This window comes from Botryllus schlosseri, chromosome 11, assembly GCF_051294905.1.
Source record: "Botryllus schlosseri isolate E-star chromosome 11, Bs_hap1, whole genome shotgun sequence".
Lineage (NCBI taxonomy): Eukaryota > Metazoa > Chordata > Ascidiacea > Stolidobranchia > Styelidae > Botryllus > Botryllus schlosseri.
The window spans coordinates 22,750,353-22,774,591 of NC_137246.1; the positions used below are offsets into that span (position 1 = coordinate 22,750,353).

At 44.1% G+C, this 24,239-nt stretch overlaps 3 protein-coding genes across 4 annotated transcripts in view; all 3 read left to right on the top strand.

The window, feature by feature from the left end:
* LOC145450323 (uncharacterized) overlaps nucleotides 1-24,239 on the top strand; it is a 142,798-nt gene that overhangs the window by 71,669 nt on the left and 46,890 nt on the right. The window lies entirely within an intron of this gene.
* Nucleotides 1-24,239, top strand: part of LOC145450317 (TALPID3 protein-like) — a 124,305-nt gene that overhangs the window by 52,200 nt on the left and 47,866 nt on the right. The window lies entirely within an intron of this gene.
* On the top strand, nucleotides 10,689-13,905 carry LOC145450318 (interferon regulatory factor 2-binding protein-like B). The gene has a single exon (XM_080328832.1). The coding sequence runs from the start codon at nucleotides 11,179-11,181 to the stop codon at nucleotides 13,408-13,410; it is 2,232 nt and encodes a 743-aa protein (XP_080184958.1). The 5' UTR covers nucleotides 10,689-11,178; the 3' UTR covers nucleotides 13,411-13,905.

A 24,239-nucleotide genomic window follows, 5' to 3' on the forward strand; every position in this document is an offset into this window, starting at 1 on the left:
CGCTTTAGCATAGCTGACGTATGTCACATTTATCGTGAATTCCATTTTCTCCGCGTCGCTTTAAACGACAACGCTACTGCATTCTTGACATTGGATTTTAATGTCATGATCCTCGTACGATTGTTGATATACATTGTTCCGTAGGCCAAGATTGTTCTTTCCAATTATCTACTAGTTGCAGACGATTTCCCCGGACGACTGTCTGCCGATAATATTAGGGCTCATTTCAATATGAATATAGTATTTGATTGTAAGTTTTTTTAATACATTAAATAATAGTTATTCAAAATTCATCCCGCGAACGGGAGGGACACTTACGTCAATTCTATGGAATGTCCGAATTCCAACGCCGAACTGTTGTTCTGAATGTAGGATTCTGTAAGAATTTTGATGCCTACGCTACGAATCATCAAGTATACTATTGCCTTTATTAGTCAGCTTTAGAGTCTTAACGGAAATGTTTCTCTCCGGCATCAAAGCAAAGGTTCGATCTATATTTATCAATTATGAATCTTGGATGTGGAAGGTTGTAAACAATTCTCGGAATCTTACGAGCATTTTGCTTCCCTCGCATCGCCGGATTATGATGATTTCATTGCATGTAGCGGTCACTTGAAGTTCATAACGCGGCGGTGATTAACGTTTTCCCTGAACCTGTTCTCTGCGCAATGACATGCCTTACGCTCAGTGAGTAGATACAAATAATAGAGTAGGCTTACCATATTTTGTAAATCTAAAAAGAGGACACTTTTTCAGAAATTTGAGACTTGCAAAACCGGAGAATAATTCTCAAAAATCGGTGAAGTTTTCCCACTTTGTGATCGGTTGACTAAAAAAAAAGGGTCAACTTTCCCGCTCAGAGCCCAAAATACTGTTTCTTCCTCCACATTGCCGGGTGGTTGACTAAAAAAAAGGTCATCTTTTCGCTCAGAGCTCAAAATATCGTTTGAGCGTCACTGCTGTGCTAATTTACTGCATATCACTCGCATTTTGCTCTAAATATGACCTAAATTTTCAAAAAACGAGGACAAAATCTCAAAAAAGAGGACAAAAGGGCGTCCTCCGAGGACACTTTCAAAATAGTCAAAAAAGAGGACAAATCCTCTTAAGAGAGGACGTATGGTAACCCTATAATAGAGAGATCTTAGTCACAGCGCAACTAGGCTTGGTAAAGACTTCGTCTTACGCGCAATCGAATATCATCTTCAACTAGGCCAGTCGTTCTTAATCCTAACCTGACGAACCCGTAAAACAAAAATTTACCCGGGGCTTACGATATAAGTTATCGTGACGCGATTATTTCCAGCTAGAAAATTTGTGACCATCGTTGCGAATCAGCAGTCATATTCCTTATCGGAATAAGCGGATGTTTTCGCCATGTCGGATGGTAATTCTTTTGCTGCTTATGGCGTCCATAGCGTCAGTATTGTCATAGTCGATGATCGGAATCCGTTGCGATAATGCCTATGCCCTACGGTCGTGCTTTTAAGTAGGTTGAACTTTTCTCCAAACGGAAATATTCGACATTTCTTGCCGCGCTCTGCAAGGGCTCGCTGTCTGCGGTTATTTATGTAATGCCGCCGCGAACTGTGTGGTGTTTGCCGCAGTTTTTAGCGGTGCTGTCGCTATCTGATTTGCGGATGAAAACAATGAATGCCTCTGTTTGTATACTCGGCTTATCTCCCTTCCAGTTCGTCATCCGAGACGATATTTTGCGCATGACACGGCTGTTATTGTTGTCGACTTTTTTATGACGTGGACATTTCATCGTGGACATAGATTTACCAGCGATTTGGGCCAAACAAGTTTGGTTGTAGCAGAACGATAATTGCCTTCCTTATTTTTGAAGAAAGTTTCGCTGAGTATCTGTTGAGTGTGCCGGTACGATGCACAAATAACTACATAGTGACGACGGTAACCTTATTTCTTCGCGACCCTGTTTTCATGCGAGTTATGATCACCGTATGTTTACGGTATACACACCGGCAGACATAACATAGTCGACGGAGAACATGCAGCAGTGTATAGGGCGGTTTGATGTAATCGCGAAATAGCCGATCTGTTCCAAATTTCTGGCGCAATTAATCTGTTTTGGGATCGCGGTTTTCTTCGTAAATCGTCTCCCGCCTAAGGCGCGTGGAATGGTGAATCGTAACTTTAGATATCCGCTTTTCCGGAACGGTTAAAACCTATTTTCGGGAGCAGTGAATATCAAAGCTCAATTTCCAGAACTGCCTAACGTGATTCAGGGCTTGAATATTTTAATAATTCCGTTCGCATGACATCCGTTAATCCATCACTGTTTACGGGGGCGTTTAACGTAGGATCGATGCATTCTTCTCCCAACCAACACGAATTTTGTAAACCTATTTCGTACTAGGCGTTAGCTATCCACGAAGCCAGCGCATGCAGGCGATGTGGCAGCTGGCTTTGAGAACACAAAGAGCGCACTCGCCGTGGAGGTTATGCTCTTGATCTTGAGATGATTTGTAGGTCAACCGCATAAAAATGATGACTTATTATTCCGCCTCGCGTACAAGCTGTTCTCGGTTGCAGTACGGGGAAACTCGTTGCTTTTCAACCGCAAGCCGAAAGCCTGCGAGCTGTACCGACAGGCTTGTTTTCGTTCCGTGGATGAAATAGCACTCGCAGCCTGTAATGCTACCAGGGTGCAAGGTTATAATAATTTCGTTAAGACCCACGCCCAAGAAGCCCGTCAGCATCCGTTCGAAGGCGAAAACTTTCCTTTTACTTCGTGCGGTGCTAGCAACGTGCATCTGGAATCCATAATTGATCGTTGAAAACTTTCAGAATCAAATCTACGCATTTGATATTGCAACGAACAACACATTCATATTCGCAAGTTATTCACTCTAAGATTCTCAACTGAGCAACTGAAAAGCTTAGAGTGAATATATTGCGAATATGAATGCGTTATTCGTTCCAATATTCAAATCCGTACCACGAGGAACGGACCTGACATTGTCACGTCGCGATTGCTGTTACGCCATAACGCTTAGAAACGGGCACTTACTGGGCGGATTTTATTGCCTTCTATTACTCGCCTGTACCAGCGTAGCGTATGAAATGCTGGTTGTCAATTTCGAATCTTAGCCTGTTTTAGGTATTTTTACTTCAAGGAGTTCGACATCCATGGTAATTTGATACTGGGTCCGTACGTTTGCTGGTGAATTCTTATCTGCCGACTCATATACATCACAGCCCACATTGGATTCGTCATTATTTATGACACCGCCTTTGCAGCAAGTGTGGGAATGATGAGCCTAGATAAACCTCTAACACTTTTTAGGGACAGGTAGTCTTACATTTATCTAATGTTAGCGACTCAACCAAAATGCATCCTCAACCGTGATGTAAAGTATCCACTTCTGCCTTAAGGCGCGGGTAATACTCGGGTGTCGACAGTTAAGATAACGCTATTTGCAAACCACAGTGAAATGATAGCACCTACAGTGTTATTCTCACATGCTATCGCCGCCTCCGATCAAAGACATTAGAATTTAGAAAATTGCTAATCGCATTCCCGCAACGTGGCAAATGTCATTCGCCGAGGCTGATGCCGCACTTGCGCCGTAAATGCGTTGCTTGCTTGTTTTTCTAAATCATCATCTAAGCCCGGTCACGCCCACTTGATCGCGAATAAATGGAGCTGGTTCCGTGCCAGTCGCAATGCGGTCTAATTCAGATTCGATCAGGCTATTTTCATATTTCCGCAAAGACGCATTCCTGCCAATTGCAGCGCGTTCTAAAACGCAGATTACCCATTGCAGAAAGCAATCCTCGGCCGTGGAATGTTTGGGTCGTTTCTCTTTACTTGTCGCGCGGATGCCTTCTCTTTGTCTCTCGTTCACGATTTGACGGCGGCTGGTTTCGACTTTCGTACGCATGTGTGAAGTGTAAATCCGGTGCGAAACCCCTGCTTTTCACGTTAGGTATTCCGATATTTGTCGTTGGCGCTTTGCGATAAGCTTGTGGCATTTCAGACTGTCCGTCTGTCGATAAAGTCCATTGAATTTGAGTTAGCCACAAGAGAGTCCCGAACTATATGGCGACTAGCATCGTCGTGGTCCTGTGACATCACTAACCTTGCGAGCATTCGATTATTTGCGTCATAGTTCTGATTTCAATGATTGCTCGGCGGGCCAATTTGGACGGACATTTTGTCATTATCATGCTTATGATTATCATGCTCTGATTTGATATGAAATGAACTCGATTTTTGTGATATTTCTTTCTGAATTTACTTCAATATCCCAGTTTTCTCGAGTTCAGTAATTCTATTTCTAATCTAATTTGGAATAAATGAAAATTTTCTAGTTGTCGAACTACGGTTCGGAATGCAGTAGTTGTTTCTTGGCGACAGGTTCTTCATTAGTATCCACGTGAAATAAATTTGATATTGTTTCTCGATTTGTCAATATCCAGAGGATTTCCGGTTGGGAAGCAATAAATTCCGGTGTCGCTGATGTATTGCATTCTCTTTCCAAGCGCATGCGTAATATTACCCGACACTGCTGCAATAATGAAACGAGATTCCCATCTCTAATCCCTATTTTCTGACAACTTGTTCAATGTGCATTCAGGCGCGCCCTGCGGATGTGTATACGGAGGGCTGCCGCACGCTCTCAATTTAGTGCGTTATGTAATGGGAAGCGAAACTGTTATTTGCTGCTTGTTTTTCTGTCGGACTTCTGGGTTTTGTGTGTTTTCGAAAGACCTTTGTAATCTTAAGCTAATCGAAAGCTCATTGGGGTCGGACAGGTCGCACGGCGGAGCTAGCCTCACAAAATTTTTTTTTGGAGGATTTTCCATCGTTTTCTGGTAGTATCATTCCCTCGGTCACGTAATATCTCGTCAACATCGTTTTCATTTTACAAGCAATCCCATAAGCCGTAAGTATTCGCAAAATCGCGACAGTAGTGGCACTATAATCGTATGCGCGCGTTTTCTAAGCCGTTTCAGTCGGTTTTATTGAAAGTGTAGTCCGTTTACACCACTCCAGATTTACGCGTGTATGAATTGAGATTTTGTACGGATTTCTCTCCGGGAAGCCTATATTTAGCGAGCCTGACTGGAATTTTAATTGGCCAACCGCTGCGAAACTACATGAAACGATGAACGCTGGAACGAAGGTTATTGAATTATCCATATTGGCCTCCCGGCGACGACATTGTGACGTAGGCGCAGGCACGATTCTTATACAATTAGTTTCGGATTGTCGCGTAGCTTTCCGAACGATGCAAGGCGAAAAGTCTGCCGAATTGATGCCTCTGTATTGATTGGAGTCTTTCAAACACGGCTTGACGTGGGCGTGTAGTGGGATGGGAGTATTACGTTGTAAGACTGGTTTTGCGAAATTACGTCACGGTGGCTCCGAATTGAAGTTTTTTTTTTCGCCACGCAGTCTATTGATAGCGTGGCTGAATGGTTCTAAAAGTAGAACTGATGTGTTCAGTGGTATTGCACCGTGACGGCGTTGTGATTTACATGATTTGGGCCAATCGCACGCAGCCGTTGTACAATAAATCAAGGCTTTGCTTCGATTTCACAGTACGAACGCCTGTCGCCTGTGCACTTGTGCAGTGTGCAGGGTCTGATTTATGTCTTTCGTTAGAGGTTTATGGAATATAGTAATGCAACTATCCGATTTAGAAAATCCTTGGACCCGTAAATCAGATTAGAATAGCCGGCTAGGCGCAGTTCACTACAAAGCACTAAACTGCAAGCTAACCCTATGTTGCGCGACCTTCTTGTATTGTATGTACAGTGTACAGTGTACAGGGTACACGTACAGTGCAAGGTTGAAATTATGATCATAATGGCCATGTTCGGCTGAGAAACATGTATCATGGCCTTACAGACAGGGTTGACGAAAATGAGACAAACTAAGGACGCAAGTCAACGATTGCACAAAACTTATAAATAATGCCAATGCAGTTTTATAAGACTCCCCCCTACGAAATAAGATGTCTTAATGAGAATAGACGACGTGGTGAACACCCAGCTTATGGGCAATGGGCATACATTCCACGACTCATTAATTGCCGCTTTGTGCAAGTACTATCTGTACGATTTGTAAGTGTATTGCAAGAATTTTGTTTTTACAATGTTCTTTCCAATTCTCTACTAGTTGATGATGATTACCCTTGACAAGTGCCAGTCTAAAAATACTCGGTTTTATTTCAATATGAATATAATATGAAATTGTATATCGAAGTTCTGTACCTCCAAGAAGCTGTGCCAGTATTTTTTCATAATAGAGACGGCAAATTTAACGTAGCCGACGGCATCGGGAATGTAAGCACGGCAGGATATACCACCGCCACGACTCACGAGGCTTTTTGATGACGCATTCCGAGCCGTTAGCGACTAATTAGTGCGATGTCGCATGCGTAATTACGGCATCAGCGTTTTTATGCGGGGATGGGGTTTGGGAGGGACGCGTTTGACGCACGCCACACGGTTGCGATACGTGGAATCTCCGTCAAATCGAAAGTGTTGTTCATCGCCCGTTGATTGCTTTGGATGAGCCAGAGTGTGATACAGTACCTAGTCATGGTCATTGACCAGCGGTGAAATGTGACTATTACTGTTTTCGAATCGAATGCAGATGCGCTTTATGGTCAAATATAAAGTGCAGTGCCTCCGGGCTAACAAACTACGTGCTGCCAGAGTAGCCAACTAGAAAATTTTCCAAACAACATTAGAATTAGAATTATAGCTACACATTTTTTTTCGAAATTGATTAGAATTAGATATACTGAATTCGCGTAAACTTCGAAATTTGTCCAAGTTCAGTTCGTATCAAACCAGAGTTCGTTCTCGATAGCAAGAGAATGACAAATGTCAGTACGACAAGCTTGGCTCGTTTCGCACTATACACAGTAGGGCTCTTCAAAAATGACTTTTTTTCTCAAATCGTACTGGCTACTTGATAAAATTGTTAGGCTACCTAATTTAAGCCTACACACAAAATTTGGATCAATTCCACCAAGTAACCGCTTTGCTACAGGAGAAGAAAGTTTCTATTTATCATATAAAAATAAATGATAAAAAATTTGAAAATTTTGTTCACCCCATGAAAGTGTTAGGCTGTCTATAGAAACGATGCTCACCAAATTTGGTTCAATTCCAACCAGTGGAAGCGGAGTTATTGCCGTCGAAAAATTTGGATTTGAATAAAATAGTATTTACGGTGACCGATTCTTTGTTTATTTATTATAGTTGTGCTCACCGTAAACTATTTTATTCAAATCCAAATTTTTCGACGGCAATAACTCCGCTTCCACTGATTGGAATTGAACCAAATTTGGTGAGCATCGTTTCTATAGACAGCCTAACACTTTCATGGGGTGAACAGAAAAATTTCAAATTTTTTATTATTTATTTTTGTATAATAAATAGGAACTTACTTCTCCTGTAGCAAAGCGGTTACTGGCTGGAATTGAACCAAATTTTGTGTGTAGGCTTAAATTAGGTAACCTAACAATTTTATCAAGTAGCCAGTACGATTTGAGAAAAAAAGTCATTTTTGAAGAGCCCTAATGCCCATGTCTGCTGCGAGCCACCAAGTGAAAAAAAAACAATTGACGAATTGTTAGTCGGAAGGTACTGCCAGTCATATTTGAAATTACGAATCAAGTCTGCACAGCAAGCTCATAATATGAGTCCAACGGCAGCGTTGTATTGATTAATAATTTCTCCACCGCCCGTAGTGCACACTCCTTAGCAACCCAAGGGTCATGTTAGTATAATGCGATTACGTCTCAAAAAACATCCACGACTGTGACTCACGCGGTTATGTTTGTTGGATTTCGCTCCGCGCCATGAACGGATGACATTGGAATCCCCGGGGAGGAATGACGCATGCGTGTTGCTATTGGATACCGTTTTCGAGACTGGAAAGGCACCGAAAGAGCATACGAGGACACGCGATTTATTGTTTTTCGAGTCTTAATCATATAATCAGGCCCGTCCGCATTGATTCATTATCAACAGGCTTGTTTTCAATCGTTGACTCGCGTTGTGGATGCATTGATCGTGTCTTAATTCCCATCAAGTACTCTGTCGCCACTTTAGAGTGCTTACCTGCTTACGAATGACGACGTTTCGCAGATCGACTGTGACGTCAACGGCATTATCGCGATACAATGGAATCGGATATTCCCGGAAAAGGACAGTTCGCTTTTAAAAGTTACGATGACACGCCGATGCTTTTCGCGAAGTGGCGAAGCGATGAGTCATTATACTTGATCTTGTTGCGTGCCTTCGACGGGCGTGTCTCTCGGTAATAACACCGCTGTGTAGCGTCACATTTAGGCGTGTGTTTATAAGGATCGGAGTTTTATTATTGTCATATCGCGTGCGCCGATAAAAGCATCCCTGGCGCTCGTTAGGGTTTGGAAATGATGGAATAAATTTAAGATACCGTCACGTGTTTGAGGTTTATTCTTCGCGATAAATCATGTAGTTGTAGTTACGCCTTGCTATCCAATTTCAGTCAGCTATGGTACACACGTCTATCTACAAACAAAATATGCATGTTGAGTATTTGAACAGCTTCTTTGAGGTACAGAACTTCAATATACAATTGAATAGTATATTCATATTAAAATGAACCCGAATATTTTCGGCTGAGTGTCAGCCGAAAATATTCGGGTTCATTTTAATATGAATATACTATTCAATTGTATGTTGAGTATTAAAAGTTGTTATCGACTGGACGTGGTGTAGAATTTTTGTCAGCATTTTCGTACACAATTTTTGCTGATATAAACTTTTGTCGATGTTTCGGGACTCAATGGCCTGGGTCAGAAACTGCTTTTCGGGCGGAAGAAAATGACGTCATTTCCGAATTTTCTTTGCCGCTCAATTCTAAATTTTGTGGCGCTGTGTTGAGATTTTCGTGCTCAAACGAACCGAAGTTTCATTCACAGCCTTCGCGCCCGTCGTCCGATTCGTGTCGCTTTCACATTGCCATGGCCGATGCGATATTTCTTGAAATCACAGTTGTGTCGACAGACAATAGAATTATACCGGAATCTCTGAAGCCTCGCCTCGTTTCAATGGGCGAGGACAAATAATGCATAGTCGCCAAGACTATTTTTCCAAAGTTTTCAAGGAAACGAGTGCCACAGCCTCCCATGATTTAGCTTTAGCTTCCTTTTCGGCGTGGGCGCAATTTGCATGATGCTCCTTTGTCGCTTCGGTGTAATTTGAGATCTTTCCGCGGGCCCGCCACGCTGTCTTGTTTTTGCGGCTTCCTGCTTACAATGGCGAACACAGCCAGACAGCGTTGTTTATGTAATTTGTGACTGCAAGCAATTTTTGCGTACCATTCGCAGTGGCTTGACTTGAATGGGAGCTTTGAATTTGTTGAAGTGCTCAATAGTGACTCGAGGACAATACAAAAGTACAGGGAAACTGTATGTGAAAGGGTGTGAATTTTTTTATTTCTAATGATACCAGTTATATTACAAACTATGCAACAGCCCCGTGCTGAAAAACCGTTGACTAACAACACCGAATTAATACTACTAGCTTACACGGCTGTTGTGTATTCACTATTCAGCGTTACAAAGTGAGGAAGCGAGGCCTGTTCCGGCCGTAGTAATCTTCTGAATGTGTGACGCACGCCTCTCCTGCGCTGCAGCGGCCTGGGCAGGATGCGTGTCTCTGATTACACATGTCGTTTGTGGCCGTCAGTGTTTTGTGAGTCCTTAGAATTCGCGACTCAGCCCGTGCTTACAAAACAATTCAGCGCGGTTATTGCACGTATACGTTGATGACACGAAGAGGCGTTACCCTAACTAAGTTGCCAGCCGACGTTCTGATTTCCCCATTGTAGGCGCACCCGATGGCCTTCGTGTACATGTCGTCCGTGGCGGGTTATTCTCGATTCTGGAATCCGTATAGTGAAACCAGCGCACTACTTTTTAGAGAACACGCAGGAAAACAAAATTATGTAACATTGATAATAATTTGCGGTAAACAAGAGCACAAACTCACCAAGATATATCATACCCGGTAGCGTCAATTCTGCAACGTATGAGATAATTGCCGCACATTTTACTCATCGTAGTTTAGTGAGCCGGCTATTACAAATAGCTGTTTCTATTGAACGCGATGGAAACTTACTTTTATGCAGCGAATTCTATTAAACGATTCACAGCACGACACAATTAAATAGCTCTCTGTACGAATGCTTTACGATATATCGCATCGGACCTAAGAGCAATGATAAACGTGTAATATGCCCATTTTAACTTTAAATATGATGGATGTCTTATTGTCCTATGTCGTGTCAATGGAACGAGTTCTATGCCGTGCATTATTCTGGTTTACTGCACCGTAAAATTATTTTTTCTCCGTTGCTGCATCGGCTACGATAAGCAGTATTGAATAGTATATTGATATTGAATTAAACTCGAGTTTATTTCAATATGAGAATATTATTCAATTGGACATTGGCATTCTGTACATCCGAGAAACTCTCCAGACAAGCATTATGTACGGCTTGGCACGCTCGGGCACACATTCTGACGTTTAGCTAGGCGACATGACTATGCGATTTCTTTGATACCTGAGGCCGCTTCACGGTCGAGCACGCGTTGCCGTATTTAGGTGGAGAGAATGGCTTCGTAGTGCTCCCGTGTAATATATCGAACTGACGTAACGGTGATGCTGTGTCGTGTGGTACGATCCAAGCAATCCGTCATGTTAATACGAGGTAGCGCACCAAAGGGAACACTGTACCTTTTTCGTCTCGTGTGCTTTTTAAGTTAGGCCGTCTGTGCGCTGTCTCTCGCGCGCACCATTCTCCGCAGTTTACCGAAGCCGAGCTTGAAGCCGGCGTCTCTCGAAGCCTTTTTTTTCGACGAACGCGGGCTTAGGATACGTCACCGCGAAACAAATACCTCGGATTCCGCGCGATCCGAGTAATCTCGATCGACCGTCGAGCCGTGAGGGTGGAATTTTCGGCGTACAGATAGTCTGCAGACTTGGTTTATTGTGATACACAGTCAGCTGATTCAGGGATTATCTGTGCAATTCCAAACACACATTAGTAGCAATACTATTCCGTAACGCACCTAAATACTATATTCGTTATTTGAAGTATATATATCGATTACTCATTAACCATTGGTTGTGGCGTATATGCCTGCTGCATATAAGCGGTCTCCCAGTTCGGGTGCTCCGAAGGCCGAAATCGATAACAGAGTAGGCAAGGGACAGCGTACTGCAACAATGTCGGCGACAGCGGGCTCATCTCGGCCGTCGAGGCAACACTGTTATTTATGCGACCTTCCCCGCATGCCGTGGGCGATGGTTTTCGACTTTACCGAGCCTCTTTGCAGAGGTTGCGTCAATTACGAAGGCCCGGATAGGATCGAGACTGTTTTGGATGTCGCGCGGCAACAAAAGCACGCGCATCAAGGCTATCGACAGAGCGCCGCCTCGGGCCATGAACAGCCTACCGCCAATGGCGGTCATTATCAGACACCTTCGCATCACCCCACAAGACGATCTCCACCGCATAAGCCTAGCGGTAACCACGCGTCGGACGCCCATCGACTACAAGACCGCTACCATTTATCGAATGATATCAAAACAAGCCTGTACGGGCAACAGCACAATTCAAATTCCAGCAATTCTCACAAGTCCAGAATCAACGGAATACATTTCCAACCGAGCAAAGACGAAGACACGCCGTTGTCGATATCAAGCAGACGCGGCTCGCTGCCGGCTACTTTAGCAAACCCAACCGGGCCTGCACATTTACTAGCTGCCAACGGATGTATCATCGGCAGTCCTGGTTTATTGCCAAGCCACTCTGCAGCTAGACACGGACTTATCCCGGAGTACGTAAACTCGCCTGTGTTATCACGACAAACCAGCACCGGGCCTTTGAGCGCAAAAATGCCAGGAGAACCTCTGCACAGTCACCATTTAAGCATATCCCAATCGGCGTACGCTTTGGTCGACGAAAAAGCAAGCCTCGTGAGAGACGTGATAGGCGTGCTGAATCAATGCGCGCCATTCGAGGTTAGGTTCAAGAAAGACCACGATTTGAAAGGCCGTGTGGTATCTTTCGACGCTCCGTACAAGCCAGGGTCGGAATACGAAATGAAAGTGTACATCGAGTATCCTATCGGCTCCGCGAGCGTGTATTCGAGCGCGTCCGGTGTGGCGAAACAGATGTTTCAAGACACCCGTAAAGACGTGGGAAAAGGTACTCTCAGCTCCGGTTTTAAGTATCTAGAATACGAGATGAAGCACGGTTCCGGGGAATGGAGATTGCTGGGAGATTTACTACCGGACGCGACCCGATCTTTCAGAGAGCCGCTATCTCGCGAGGCGCTCCCACACCCGTATTTGGACCCTAACCACCCTGATTTGCCTACCACCACAGCGGGAATTACAAGCCCCGGGTATTTATCATTGAAAGGCGTGTCGCAAGGTGGTAACTTTCCGAGAAAACGCAAGTTATCGCCCGACACAGACGCGGACGCTCCTAGCAATAAGTTTTTCGACGCTGCGCTGGCTAGCAGGATATCATCCAACGAGGCTTTTTCGAAGCTAGGACTTTTGCAAGGCACGATCGGGTTCAACATGCTGCAACAGCAGCATTTGGCGATGGTGACGGCGGCGCCTACGTCGTCTAAAGTGTCTTCGGCGCTGATAGCCGGTCGTATTCCTACTTCTCTATCTTTGGGTCTGCACGAACACCGCCCCAGGGCCGGCAGCGACGGTCCACAAAGTCCTAATCACGGCTCAAACGCACAACAAGCGAGCTCTCCGACAGAAAAACGCACAAGCCCGTTGACAAACAGCGCACAGCGTACTAACAGCAGCGGAAGTACAGGCAGCACGTCTTCCATGTCGCAAAACCCTGCTCCGGTTACGTCTCCTGTGACGAGAGGCCCGTCTCCGCCTAGCACTCAGAACGATTCGAGCAATCACTCCGACAGGCGCGCGCGTACTTCGAGCAGCACTAGCAGTAATGGTAGCGGTGTAGGCGGACATCCAAGCAGCACAAGCCCGAAACAAGCCGCAACTGTACCGAACACGCCTACATCTAGCATGCCGTTGCCTGGGGCGCCCGGAGCGGTGCCAATGACTCCTTTAAATTGCGCGTTATGCCGCGGCAGGCTGGAAGACACGCATTTTGTGCAGTGTCCTTCACAGTCGGCGCATAAGTTTTGCTTCCCGTGCTCGCGATCTAGCATTAAAGAACAGACGGCCCGCGGGGGAGAGGTGTACTGTCCGAGCGGGATGAAATGCCCGCTGGTTGGGTCAAATGTGGCGTGGGCTTTCATGAAAGGAGAGATCTCCACGATTTTGAGAGGAGACGTGAAAGTGAAGAAAGAAACGGAGCAAGAAGCTTAAGATAGGTTTCTGAACACTGCGATTCGGCCTTAGGCCTGTGATTCGATTCAGCCTCGGCTGCATTTCGATTCGATTCGCGAGGCAAACACTGTCGGTGCCGCGCGTTAGGACGAAGTCAGTGCTAAAAAATTAACTGTGTGCTATGAAAAATCGAACTTTGCCAACGCAACGACGTTTTTTTTCTACTTTCGTACGCCGGTCGCTCGTGGCTTGCCCTGTCGTGATTATGTGACGAAGTTCCGAACCCGTTGGTTGTTGTAGTCGTGTCTCGTTTCGTTATTATTCCGAATTTCGTTCTATATTATCTGGATATGTGTGGCGGCTGGCGCGAGTCTCTGCTGTTACGTTTTGTTGTTTGTTCGCTATTTACGTCTACATTTATTCGGTTTTTTGTTGCTTATCACAGACTTTGCTACACTGAGTTATGTGCTTTCGAAAGACTTTTACTTTCTTATTCATGTGGAGTTCAATATAAATACACAGAAAATGAAATGATGACATGCGAAGATGCTATAGGTAATCGGACAGATGTGGTGTGTCTACGAAACCATAGACAGCTTCGATTACGTAAGTAGCAGACCACCTTGCCTATACGAGAGTCGATAACCACCGCGCAGCCATTGGTGCGTTTGAGAGAACTCGCGGTGACGTCACAATCATTCCAACTCGATTGGTGGCCTGGTATAGTTACTCCTGAATTGGTCTGCTTTGATTCGTGTGTGTTCGCGGTGAAATGGGGCAGAGTTTGGATTATAGCGATGTATTTTTTTCTTCAAATTATATGGAATTAGAATTACTGAATTCGCAAAAACTTGTAAATTGTTTTCAATTCTGATTTAAAAGCGTCAGAGATAATTCTCGTAGCACGTTTCGCACTACGCAGGTCACCTTTAGTATCCAGGAAATTAATTAGATTAGTTCGACAACTAGAATTATCTAATTGTTCGGATATGGAGATCGCGGGCACGGTTTCGGGGGTATACGCCCCAATTGCGCAGCTCCGCCGGGTCTGATAGGCACAGGATCTTACACTTACAATGACTAATGCGTTCGTGCCACCGCCTTCATCGTAACTGTATCCTTCATGATTCACCGGAAATTCGCGCGTGATGAGAGCGTATGAGCGTTGAGCATATTTTCGCGGTCCTCATAGTACGCGCCCGCCCTGGATGCAATGCGAATGCGGCATCTGAAATGCTGCGTTTCGAGTGGTCAACTTGGTCAGAAGTCGGCAATCTTTTTTGCTCTGCGGACGAGTTTCAAAATGAATTTTATTTCGCTGACCAGTCCTCAAAAACACAATCATGCAACATTGGAAATTGATTGCAGCTAATGCAGTATATGGTCACTAATGAGTGCACAGTAAGGCGGTAACACGCATGCTTAGATTGAATAGATTGCATTTATTTCTTTTTTCATTTTTATCAGTGGTTTAGATTACCATGCAAAAGCATACGAACCCTTAAGGGCCCCTAAAAGCCTAAACTAAGTGACAGCTACCTGTAGTTTCTCGATATCGGAGACGGGCGACTGTTATTCCGATCGGCCCACATAAAAAACAGAACATAATGCGGCTCTGAAAATTTAACGTTCATAATCTCAATTCCCGTTATGCGGTTGCAAGCCTATGCTACATATCATTAAACACCAATACAGGCCCGCTGTAGTTGACTGCTATGTTTACGTGTTTACAATCGCGCACGTCAAGTCTGAAGAGTGGTCGGAGTTGTTACGTAGGGTCTGTTTGAGAAACCTAACGGGTGAGATGAGGCCATCCATCCGTAGGTCACCCAGGTCTGCGTGTGGAGGATGTTAAAACGCTATATTGATATCAGATTCGTAAGAATTTGCATCGCGCCAAATAACACTCGCTTTTGGTACGTAGGCGTAATGGCGATACTGCACTAGTGCACAGTGCATACTGTTATGTAAGGATGATAATGGGTTTTCCTACTGCTATCAAAATGCCGATATTCGTGTAGCGGTCAGGGCTGGGCACAATGATTCGAGTACTCGAATCTGAATCGAGTATTTTAATGATTCGAGTCGAGTAATAAAAGTCGAATTTTTCGAGTACTGAAATTATACACTCCTCGGAACTGAAAGTTAATTTACTCGCGAGAATTATAATTTTGACACTATTTTCCATGGATGAAGCCTTGAAACCTTGATCGTCCGTGTCGCAGCGTACGAGACATAGTACAAAGCTACGAACTTTACTAGAAATAACACATTTCCGAAGTCATGATCATCTCAAAACATTGTAAAGAAGTGCAATGAAATTGGTGGTCGAAAAAATACCAAAGTATCTTTAACGTGACAGATAACAGGCATTATGTTCAAGTACATATGTACAAGTACATATTTGAACTTTGATATAGGACATTCTGTTGTGACATCATGATTAATGATACTCGAAAACTCGACTCGAAGCGAAATATGTAATTCAGAATCGAATCACTCAGGTACTCGATTTTGCCCAGCATAGCGGACATATATATTCGTTGCGATTCCCCCCTCACTGTTCCTCACAAACGGTACTGCTCGAGGCTATCATTCCCCGTCCGGTTTTAACATTGTTCAAGACTCACGGACGGGAATAATCACTGTAATTAGCAAGGTCAAAAATTATAATCCCCATTCCCCACTGTCCGGTAGAATGGTCCATGAACAATGGATATAATGAGCATGTTACTTGATAGCATGCGAGACTTGAGTGCGTGTGTTAAAGTTGAATTAATGGGTATGGTTTGGGTTAGGTTAGTGTTAGAGTTAGGGTATGGGTTGATTTTGGGGATTTGTGTCAGGTTTCTGATAGTGACTCATGCTAAAATGTCAGGAAACCCGGTATAATATTTATGATATGCTCATTCTACTTGCAATCGTGCCCGCACACCTCAAACTCTCGCGAAACGTGACTCAACTTTCGCGCGGAACGTGACTTAAGTCAAGACACTCCCTCTGCTGCGTTCGCGGCTCGCCCCGGCATCGCCAATATCGATTCTGTTTACGGATATGATTTCACGTGCTCTGCGTGGGACGGAACCTGCTCGCTCCTCTCTGCATCATCTTCACGCTCCGGCATCCCTGAATCACGCTTCCCCTTCCGTACGTGACTAAAGCCGGCGTGCGTAGTTCGAAACGTGTGGCGGCCGGGCGGATTTATTTATCGGTGTGGTGTGCCACAGTGCCGCTAAATTCGCGGTTACAGTTATTGATATCAAACGTTTGAGCATGCGACAGAATAAAAACGGCCATTGCGCATGCGGCACTTGAGCCTTGAACCCCCCAAAACCACCAAACTAACCCTATCCCTAACCCCAACCACAACCCTAACTTTAACGTAATTGGTTATCGCATACTATTATGTCGCCTGCTCTTCGGAAACTCCTCGTATAACGTCATATTTGTTCTAACACCCGGTGATAGACTCCTTATTTCTTACCCTTTCCGAATCAACACTTGTCCGATGAGGCTTGGCGCAGGGATCCCAACACCCGGAGCTGAATCGAATGCTTTGGATTCGGTAGTAGAGCGTGGGGCAGCGATTATATACACAAAAGGCGCCCATTTTCAATATACACGATGACCATTTTTGCTCATTGCACCCTTGTATTTCGAAACGTTGTTCCCCTCTTCAAACAGGCCCGTGGTTGCATTATATTGCGCTGCATAGTTCTGGGTTGCAATAGTTGACATTCCGTTTTGCCGTAGCCTGGGGGGGGGGCATGATAACTGTAAAGGTCACGCATTGGGAGATTGTTGAAGGTTTTCATAGCGGTTATCCGATGCTTAGCCCCATGTTGAGTGCTTGTATTAGTTTTGTGTCGTGGATAGATCCCTGTAAACTATTGCATGTTCACTTTTTGCATCTCTTCCTGCATTGCTTATAGGAGTCGGCGCTCATGCTGGTGTGAACAAAGCATAACCATATTGTCGTGTACAATTTGCCTTGCGTAACAGGTGTAACTATTAAAACGTGATGTAATATCCGAACGACACTGATTGTGTATGGCTATATGTCGCAACTGGCTTATGATTATTCGTCAACAGTCGTAACCAGTCTAACGTGCGTTCTGTCAAAGGTCCAAGGTCGCACAAGTCCATTGGTACAATTCGTCAATTCACAACTATGCAGTCACTCATGATGATTACGCGCTGTAAATACATTGGTGGATAATTTAATAGGTGTTTTTACCAGATTTCCACCACAACGCAGGGGCAGATCAGGGCACCGGCATTTTCTAGTAACACATTATGCTTTCACACCCAATCTAATGGGTGGAAACGACTCAAATACACGAATCCTTGGCGAGAAATATCACAGGTGTAGTGCACCACTTATTTGCGCCAATCCTGAAGCTGGTAGGCCTACACGAAAATAGAATCCACTCCTCCCCTGGAACATATCTCCATATGTCTCGTTTTCACTTATCGAGATGGCTGTGAAAGGAACTCTTTTACCGTGAGTGTCCTCTCCGTGATTTGCACACTACGCTAGGATGGAGATCAGGTAAAAACACTCAGCTCCCCCATGTATTTACAGTATACTGATATGCCGTGTTCGAATCAATTTCAAAAGACTGCAGTTTTGATGATGATAACCGATGCCGTTTCTGTAGATACCATAAAATTAACCTATTCAATACGATCGGTGGGTTTTCAGATATTGGCCTGTACCTATATCTTACCCAGACTATTGTCGGCCACTGCTACAGACAGATGGTGTCATTGTATACTGTGTTGTGCGAGACGCGGTACGCGATTGTCTGTGAGTCGAGTTCTCGGTATCTGCCGCATTTCTTCGCTGAAGGCATCGCGATTCGGATTGTATCATGCAGCGGGCCGGCTGACTCGACTTTTTCCTCTGTGCATGTCACATCCCGTCAACGTGCGCGTGACTCAGCGCCGCGCATCCGTTCAAGATTGTGATTTCAAGAATTGAATTGTGACTAACTGGCCGGTATAAAGAACTTGCTCGAACCGTTGAATTTGATAACGTGCGAGTTTTCTCAGCGTCTGTCCGGTGCAGGTTTCTCGATGTGTGTCGCATTGGTACGTGACTGCTGGCAGTTCTGATTCACTGGTTGTGTAACGCATATCATTGCATACCATGGTATTTGTATGTCACTATGAAACAATTCTTGGGCACCGCATTCTACCTACCAGCATTTCAAGTCCCTTTTTCGACTTACGTGCGTTCTGAGCGATCGAAAATTCGACACAGGCACAATTTCCGCTCCCGAGACCAATCGCTATATTTCGGAGACCTCGTAAAGCGCCACCGAACATGTGAGGTTTAACCAAGCCTTTTACTCGGGAAAACACACTGTACTTTACACAAAAATCACGAGTGTCAGCCGAAAATATTCGGGTTCATTTCAATATGAATATACTATTTAAAAATCATATATGTCGCCGATTTTCACAACACCCATATCAGAGCCGCGCTTTCTGGCATAAAATTTTACTTTCGCGTCCATTTCAATGGAAAAGTATCCATGGGTTGGAGCGGGTTCTGTCTTTATGTACCACAAGGAATAACAAGGTGTAGCACATCAAAGAACATACACTACATTCTCGGGATATGTCATGCGTTTTCGCTGCATGGCATGCCGATGAAATGTGGTTATGAGTGTAAACGGTCCCGACCGATTTCTGCAGATTTAAGACACTGCTCGAAAACAACTTTACAAGAGCTATGATCAGCCATTGTTGCAAACAGCCGTAGTAAATAGGCGAGCCTATCACGAACCCTTGTGATGTCACTTAGAGTAATTCGCAACGTTCATGACTAAGCCATACTCTTTCTGTAAATTCTATCTCAAGTTTCGCATCGGTCACGTATACCGCCGTTTTGACCATTTTAACTTTCTTATTTTGATCGGACTTTAAATCATGGCTGGGATCGCTCTGAATTAACCGCGTCCGAACCAGCAACTGACTGCCGACGATTATAAATATGTATGTTGGTACTATTTATTGTCTGCCTTTGTAATGTATACTGAAGACGTGACTGTGTTCGTGTATCAATAAATCGAGAATTTGATATCACGTTGCAGTTCTCCTAGAGCACGCGCTGCGGTGCTATGTTTAAACCGGGAAGTTCGGGGCGTATGTGGGGAAAACTTTCTACTTGGAGCTACAAATTCGGGTATTTTTAAACGCCATGACCTCGGACCGCTAACTTACAGATTCGCACGGCCGTTTGAAGAGCTTCTTGGAGATACTGAACTTCAATATACAATTGATTAGTTAGTATATTCATATTGAAATGAACTCGAATATTTTGGGCTGACACTGGTCAAGGGTAATCGTCAGCAACTAGTAGAGAATTGGAAAGAACATTGTATGTCAACAAAAGTATCGCAAAATATGACGTCACCGACATGAAATTTCGAACAATCTGGGCGGAGAGAGCGCTTAAGCTCAATGTACTATTTTTAGATGGTACTCAAACTCCTTCTGAAGGCCCAGCTTGGTTGGCATATTTTGATAAAAGGCGACTGCAAGGCACCCAAACGAAAGTGTGAACGGCCTGTCCCGAAAACACGGTATCTGCCGTCCCGATATTTTTCGCGCAAACAGGATTATCGAACAAATGTTCGCGAATGGCAGAATTTATGACCTTTGCCTGTTGCGAATCAAGCTGCAGGGGATGAGTCAAGGGTGAGCCTTTCACCGAGCGTGATGTGCGTGTACTAATATATCTAGGTACATGCCGTTTTCCCCGGTCTCGCAAACGTTTCGTTTTTTTTATCTCACGTCGCCACAATCACAGTGGCGCTTATATTCATAAACTTGACTTTGTTGAAGTGTAAGAAGAACGTCTTTGCATGTTGCATGGAGCACTGGTTATAATAACAAGATTTCGGGTATTCCTGTTGATACAATGCTATATGTATGGTCCGGTAGCGTCACGTCCCGTTCCCGGTCCAGGGCCCAGAGACGTTGTAAGCCCATGATCTATTTAATGCTGTGGTATACGCTTAAGTGTAGTAACGATAAAATGTTGTCAATCACGTTGGGAATTGTGATTCTGACAGTTATTAATAGTTGTTCGTTCGTATCCTTGTGTGGCGTACTGTGGTCGTCGTGGTATTAGTATTGTAAAATTACCGATACCAATTCACCAGTGCAGTAATCCTTCAAATGCCTTTCACAAATACACTTACTTCGTCATATCTCACGTTCGCGTCTTGTAGTAGTGTAATACGTTCCTGTATTGGTCGGATTGCAAGCTGTTATCTGGTCGCCTGCTAAGGACTATTTCGGTTCGGGTAATACCGGTCCGTGATTGACCTGCAAAGGTGCCGACATTCTGCAATCATCGGGCATCGTTTCCTATTTTACAAATCTGATAGTCTCGATTGGCGTTACGACGCTGATAATGGAGTAGTCAATCAAATTGGAATGTCCGTTTTCGGTGCGGTTTTGGTTAACTCAGTTTCGGGAGTCCGGGAATCTTGTCGTCATTGCTGGCCTAATGTTGATCGCGCTGATAAGGTGTGGTGTTGGGTGTCGAATAGCAGACATATTCTACTTATCGATTCGGTTGTTTACTGGAAAGTATAGATACCCCACAGTTTTTAACACCCCCTGTCAATTTGAAAATGCTACTCTGCGTCGGCGTAGCTAACTCACATGTTCCGGACAAGAATATGATACCTTGCAGCTATGACGTCAATTTGCATAGCATCTAATTTTGAAGACGCAAGAGCTTTCATTCCTCTATCCAGGGCTACGCATACAGCGTTCTTGCGTAGCGGAAATTTCTAGATATTCCTGTAATCCTGTTGCATATATGCTTTGTATATATCTATACATATATCCCTACCAGAGACTAGCGGGTTCAGTATTTTTAGATTCGAAATCCTGTACCGAATCTAACCTAGTTCACATGCTTTTCGAACCCAGGTCCGAGTTATTCACACCGTTATTAGCCAGCGCACATGCTCCCTTTTAGAAAAAATCCTAACCATTGACAAATACCATTTCGTTTTTCGTATCGCTCTCTGTATAACATTATCGAATTGCCTCTAATTTTGGCGCTGCAATTTGCATACACCGTGTCGTTCCGCCGTATGCCGAGATGTAGCTGATAAATAGCCGACTCTCACTTGTCGTTTGATTCAAATTTCCGATAAGGGCTGTCTTTTTGTGTACGACGGGAAATTTCGAGTATAATACTCCACTCGCTGGCACAGCGTAGGCTATCTGTAGTCACTATGTCAAAAACGTATTTATCCTTTGTTTTTGGGGCCTTTGAGAAGTGCGATATTCATCAGTATTGCTACTCAACACTTGCTCGTGAAAATGGCAACACCGCGCTAACCTTCACGCCCACGGTATGCTGGGTTAAATTGCTCAACGGGGCTTTAAAGTGATTGTTTACTCAAACCAAATTGAATTCTTGTGTGTTAATGAATTCGATTTGCATACTAGAACGCGTGCATGCCCGAGTCACTTGGGATTATTGCAGTATATAGCATTGATTATGACACGCAATCGATTCACGGTTAGGAGAAATATATAGTGTTGTGTAACATGCGTCTGAGCGACATTTATTGAATGGAAGAGTGAAACGGATTAACGAGACCGATTGCGTGTAACGATCCGCCTTGATTGAACAGATGCCAACGGTGTTCTGTAGCTTACCTAGAAAAAGGTCACAACTCGCGACGGATATAACTATAAATTGGCGGATTGTGACGTCACTTCGGTACCTATCCAAAGTGGAGACGCGTCACAATTAATCTTTCCGAAGTCGCGATCAGCGTCTACGTTACTACATTTGGCTGTAAACCAGCTGTCATCGATAGCGAGCATACGCACTTACGCAATAGCACGATATATTTTCGCGGAATTGGCCTGTGGTTTACGCAGTGCAGCGGCATTATAGCAGAGTCATCCGTGCGTTGCGGTAGCGTATCCATTACTATGTAATGTATATCTATTCCATTGCCCATAACATTGAATATGATGACGTACGTCCTTGTAGACGGGACGCATTTTCTTCAACTGCTTCCACGCTAACGTATGTCTATTTGTACACTCGAGATGAGTGAGTCAGGGTGTATCGACCGCGTTGTAGTCGTAGGCCTATTCTCACAGAGAATTGCACTTGCAAATGTACGTACAAGTACAGTACTTGAACAGTTGGTTTGTGGTACAGAACTTGAAGATAGCTTTCAATACAACATCCATTGTAGTAAAATATTTATTCAACTCGAAGTACAGTAGAAGTACAACAAGTAGAAGTACAACAGAAGTACAGTACTGTGGGTGCGCGACGTTAATACTCTTGGCATGATGAATATTTGATGCCTTGTTGACTAATCCAGTACCGGCACGCCCGTGATGTAGCTAATAGCTATAGGGATGGTGTGGACGTGAGGTTCACGTTTACGCTCTGTGTGTGAGCCTCTGAAATTTAGAGGTTCACGTTCCCAAACGAACCTTGGCAGGTTCCGCACTGTGAACTTTTTCATATATTACAATTTTTCACGTCATAATAACATCTTTGATTGAAATTCTTTGTGTTTCAACTGCGGGCCACTCGATGCATGGCGCTGGCAGCATACAAAATCAACACTAAACGAGCATGAACAATGCACATTGACAATCTCAAAACTTTTACTTACTTTATTTCAAAAGTTTGATCGAAATATCCAGTTTTCCGTTTGTGAATGTTTAGGAACTCTGCTATGAGCTTGACCCACAATCACACAACATCAAGAGCGAACTACTCTACATGTAGGTAGTCAGCGAATGATGCTTATAAGCTTATTCTACCAATCAATGAAATTCATATTAAGCATACATCGTTGTCTAATGTACAAAATCTAGCAGGCGTGTGGGGTTCATATTGATTTGATATGTTTATTTTATCATAAAAACCGAATTCGTGTGGTTGGGGTGTTAACTACTCCTGTATAACTTGTTAATGGGATAATATCGGTAGCAAGTATAGAAACCCGTTTTATTCTCTGCTCCATATCAATGTAGCAGTACTCTGACGCCGAATACATTGTCCGGTCTGACCTGGACCGGTAAGGCGTAAACTTATATTCCTGGCAAGTCGTCGTCGAAATTGTTGGCAAAGCGACGGAAGATATTGATTTCATGGGATTAATATGTCATTTGATTTCTCCGTTTGATAGCCTACATTTGGCGACGGTTTAAAAGTCAGTACTTCAGCATTGTGGCATAATTGGGCCCGAGTTGTCGCTATATCGTGCACATTATTATATCAAGTCACTGAAATGTAGGGCTGGAATTAGCAATGTGACGTCACGTGACGTCATGAGGTCCACGTTCGCGTTCATTAAAGGTTCGCGTTCACACAACCTGAACCTTTCAGAGTTTCACACCATCCCTACGAAAAGCTGTTGTGGTTTAGTCCTGGCTTAATCCGTGTACCAACGGCGACAGAAAACTTGGAAGCCTGTTAAATTAGCCGCGAACGACCCTATCTACTAAAACGTGTGTAGTAAGGACATCAACAACCATGATTTGTCGTGTCTAGCCTACACCTCTCGTCATCATGTCACGGCGACTCGACAAACGACTGCATAAAAATTGATGAGCGTAATCAGACCGGCCTACAACTTCGTGTACTGCAGTGTGTTCACAGATCGGTGATCGCTTGTCCGTGAAAACTCCTGATTTGCTAATTTATTGGTAGATGTCGCAACGCGGTTTAGACGACAGGGAGCAGCATCTGTTGGATATGTTGGAAACTAACATGTCCAATATCCATTGTACATAATAGGAATGTATCCATTCTAATCCTGGAATGAACAAAGACCCGTTTTGGGAAACCACAT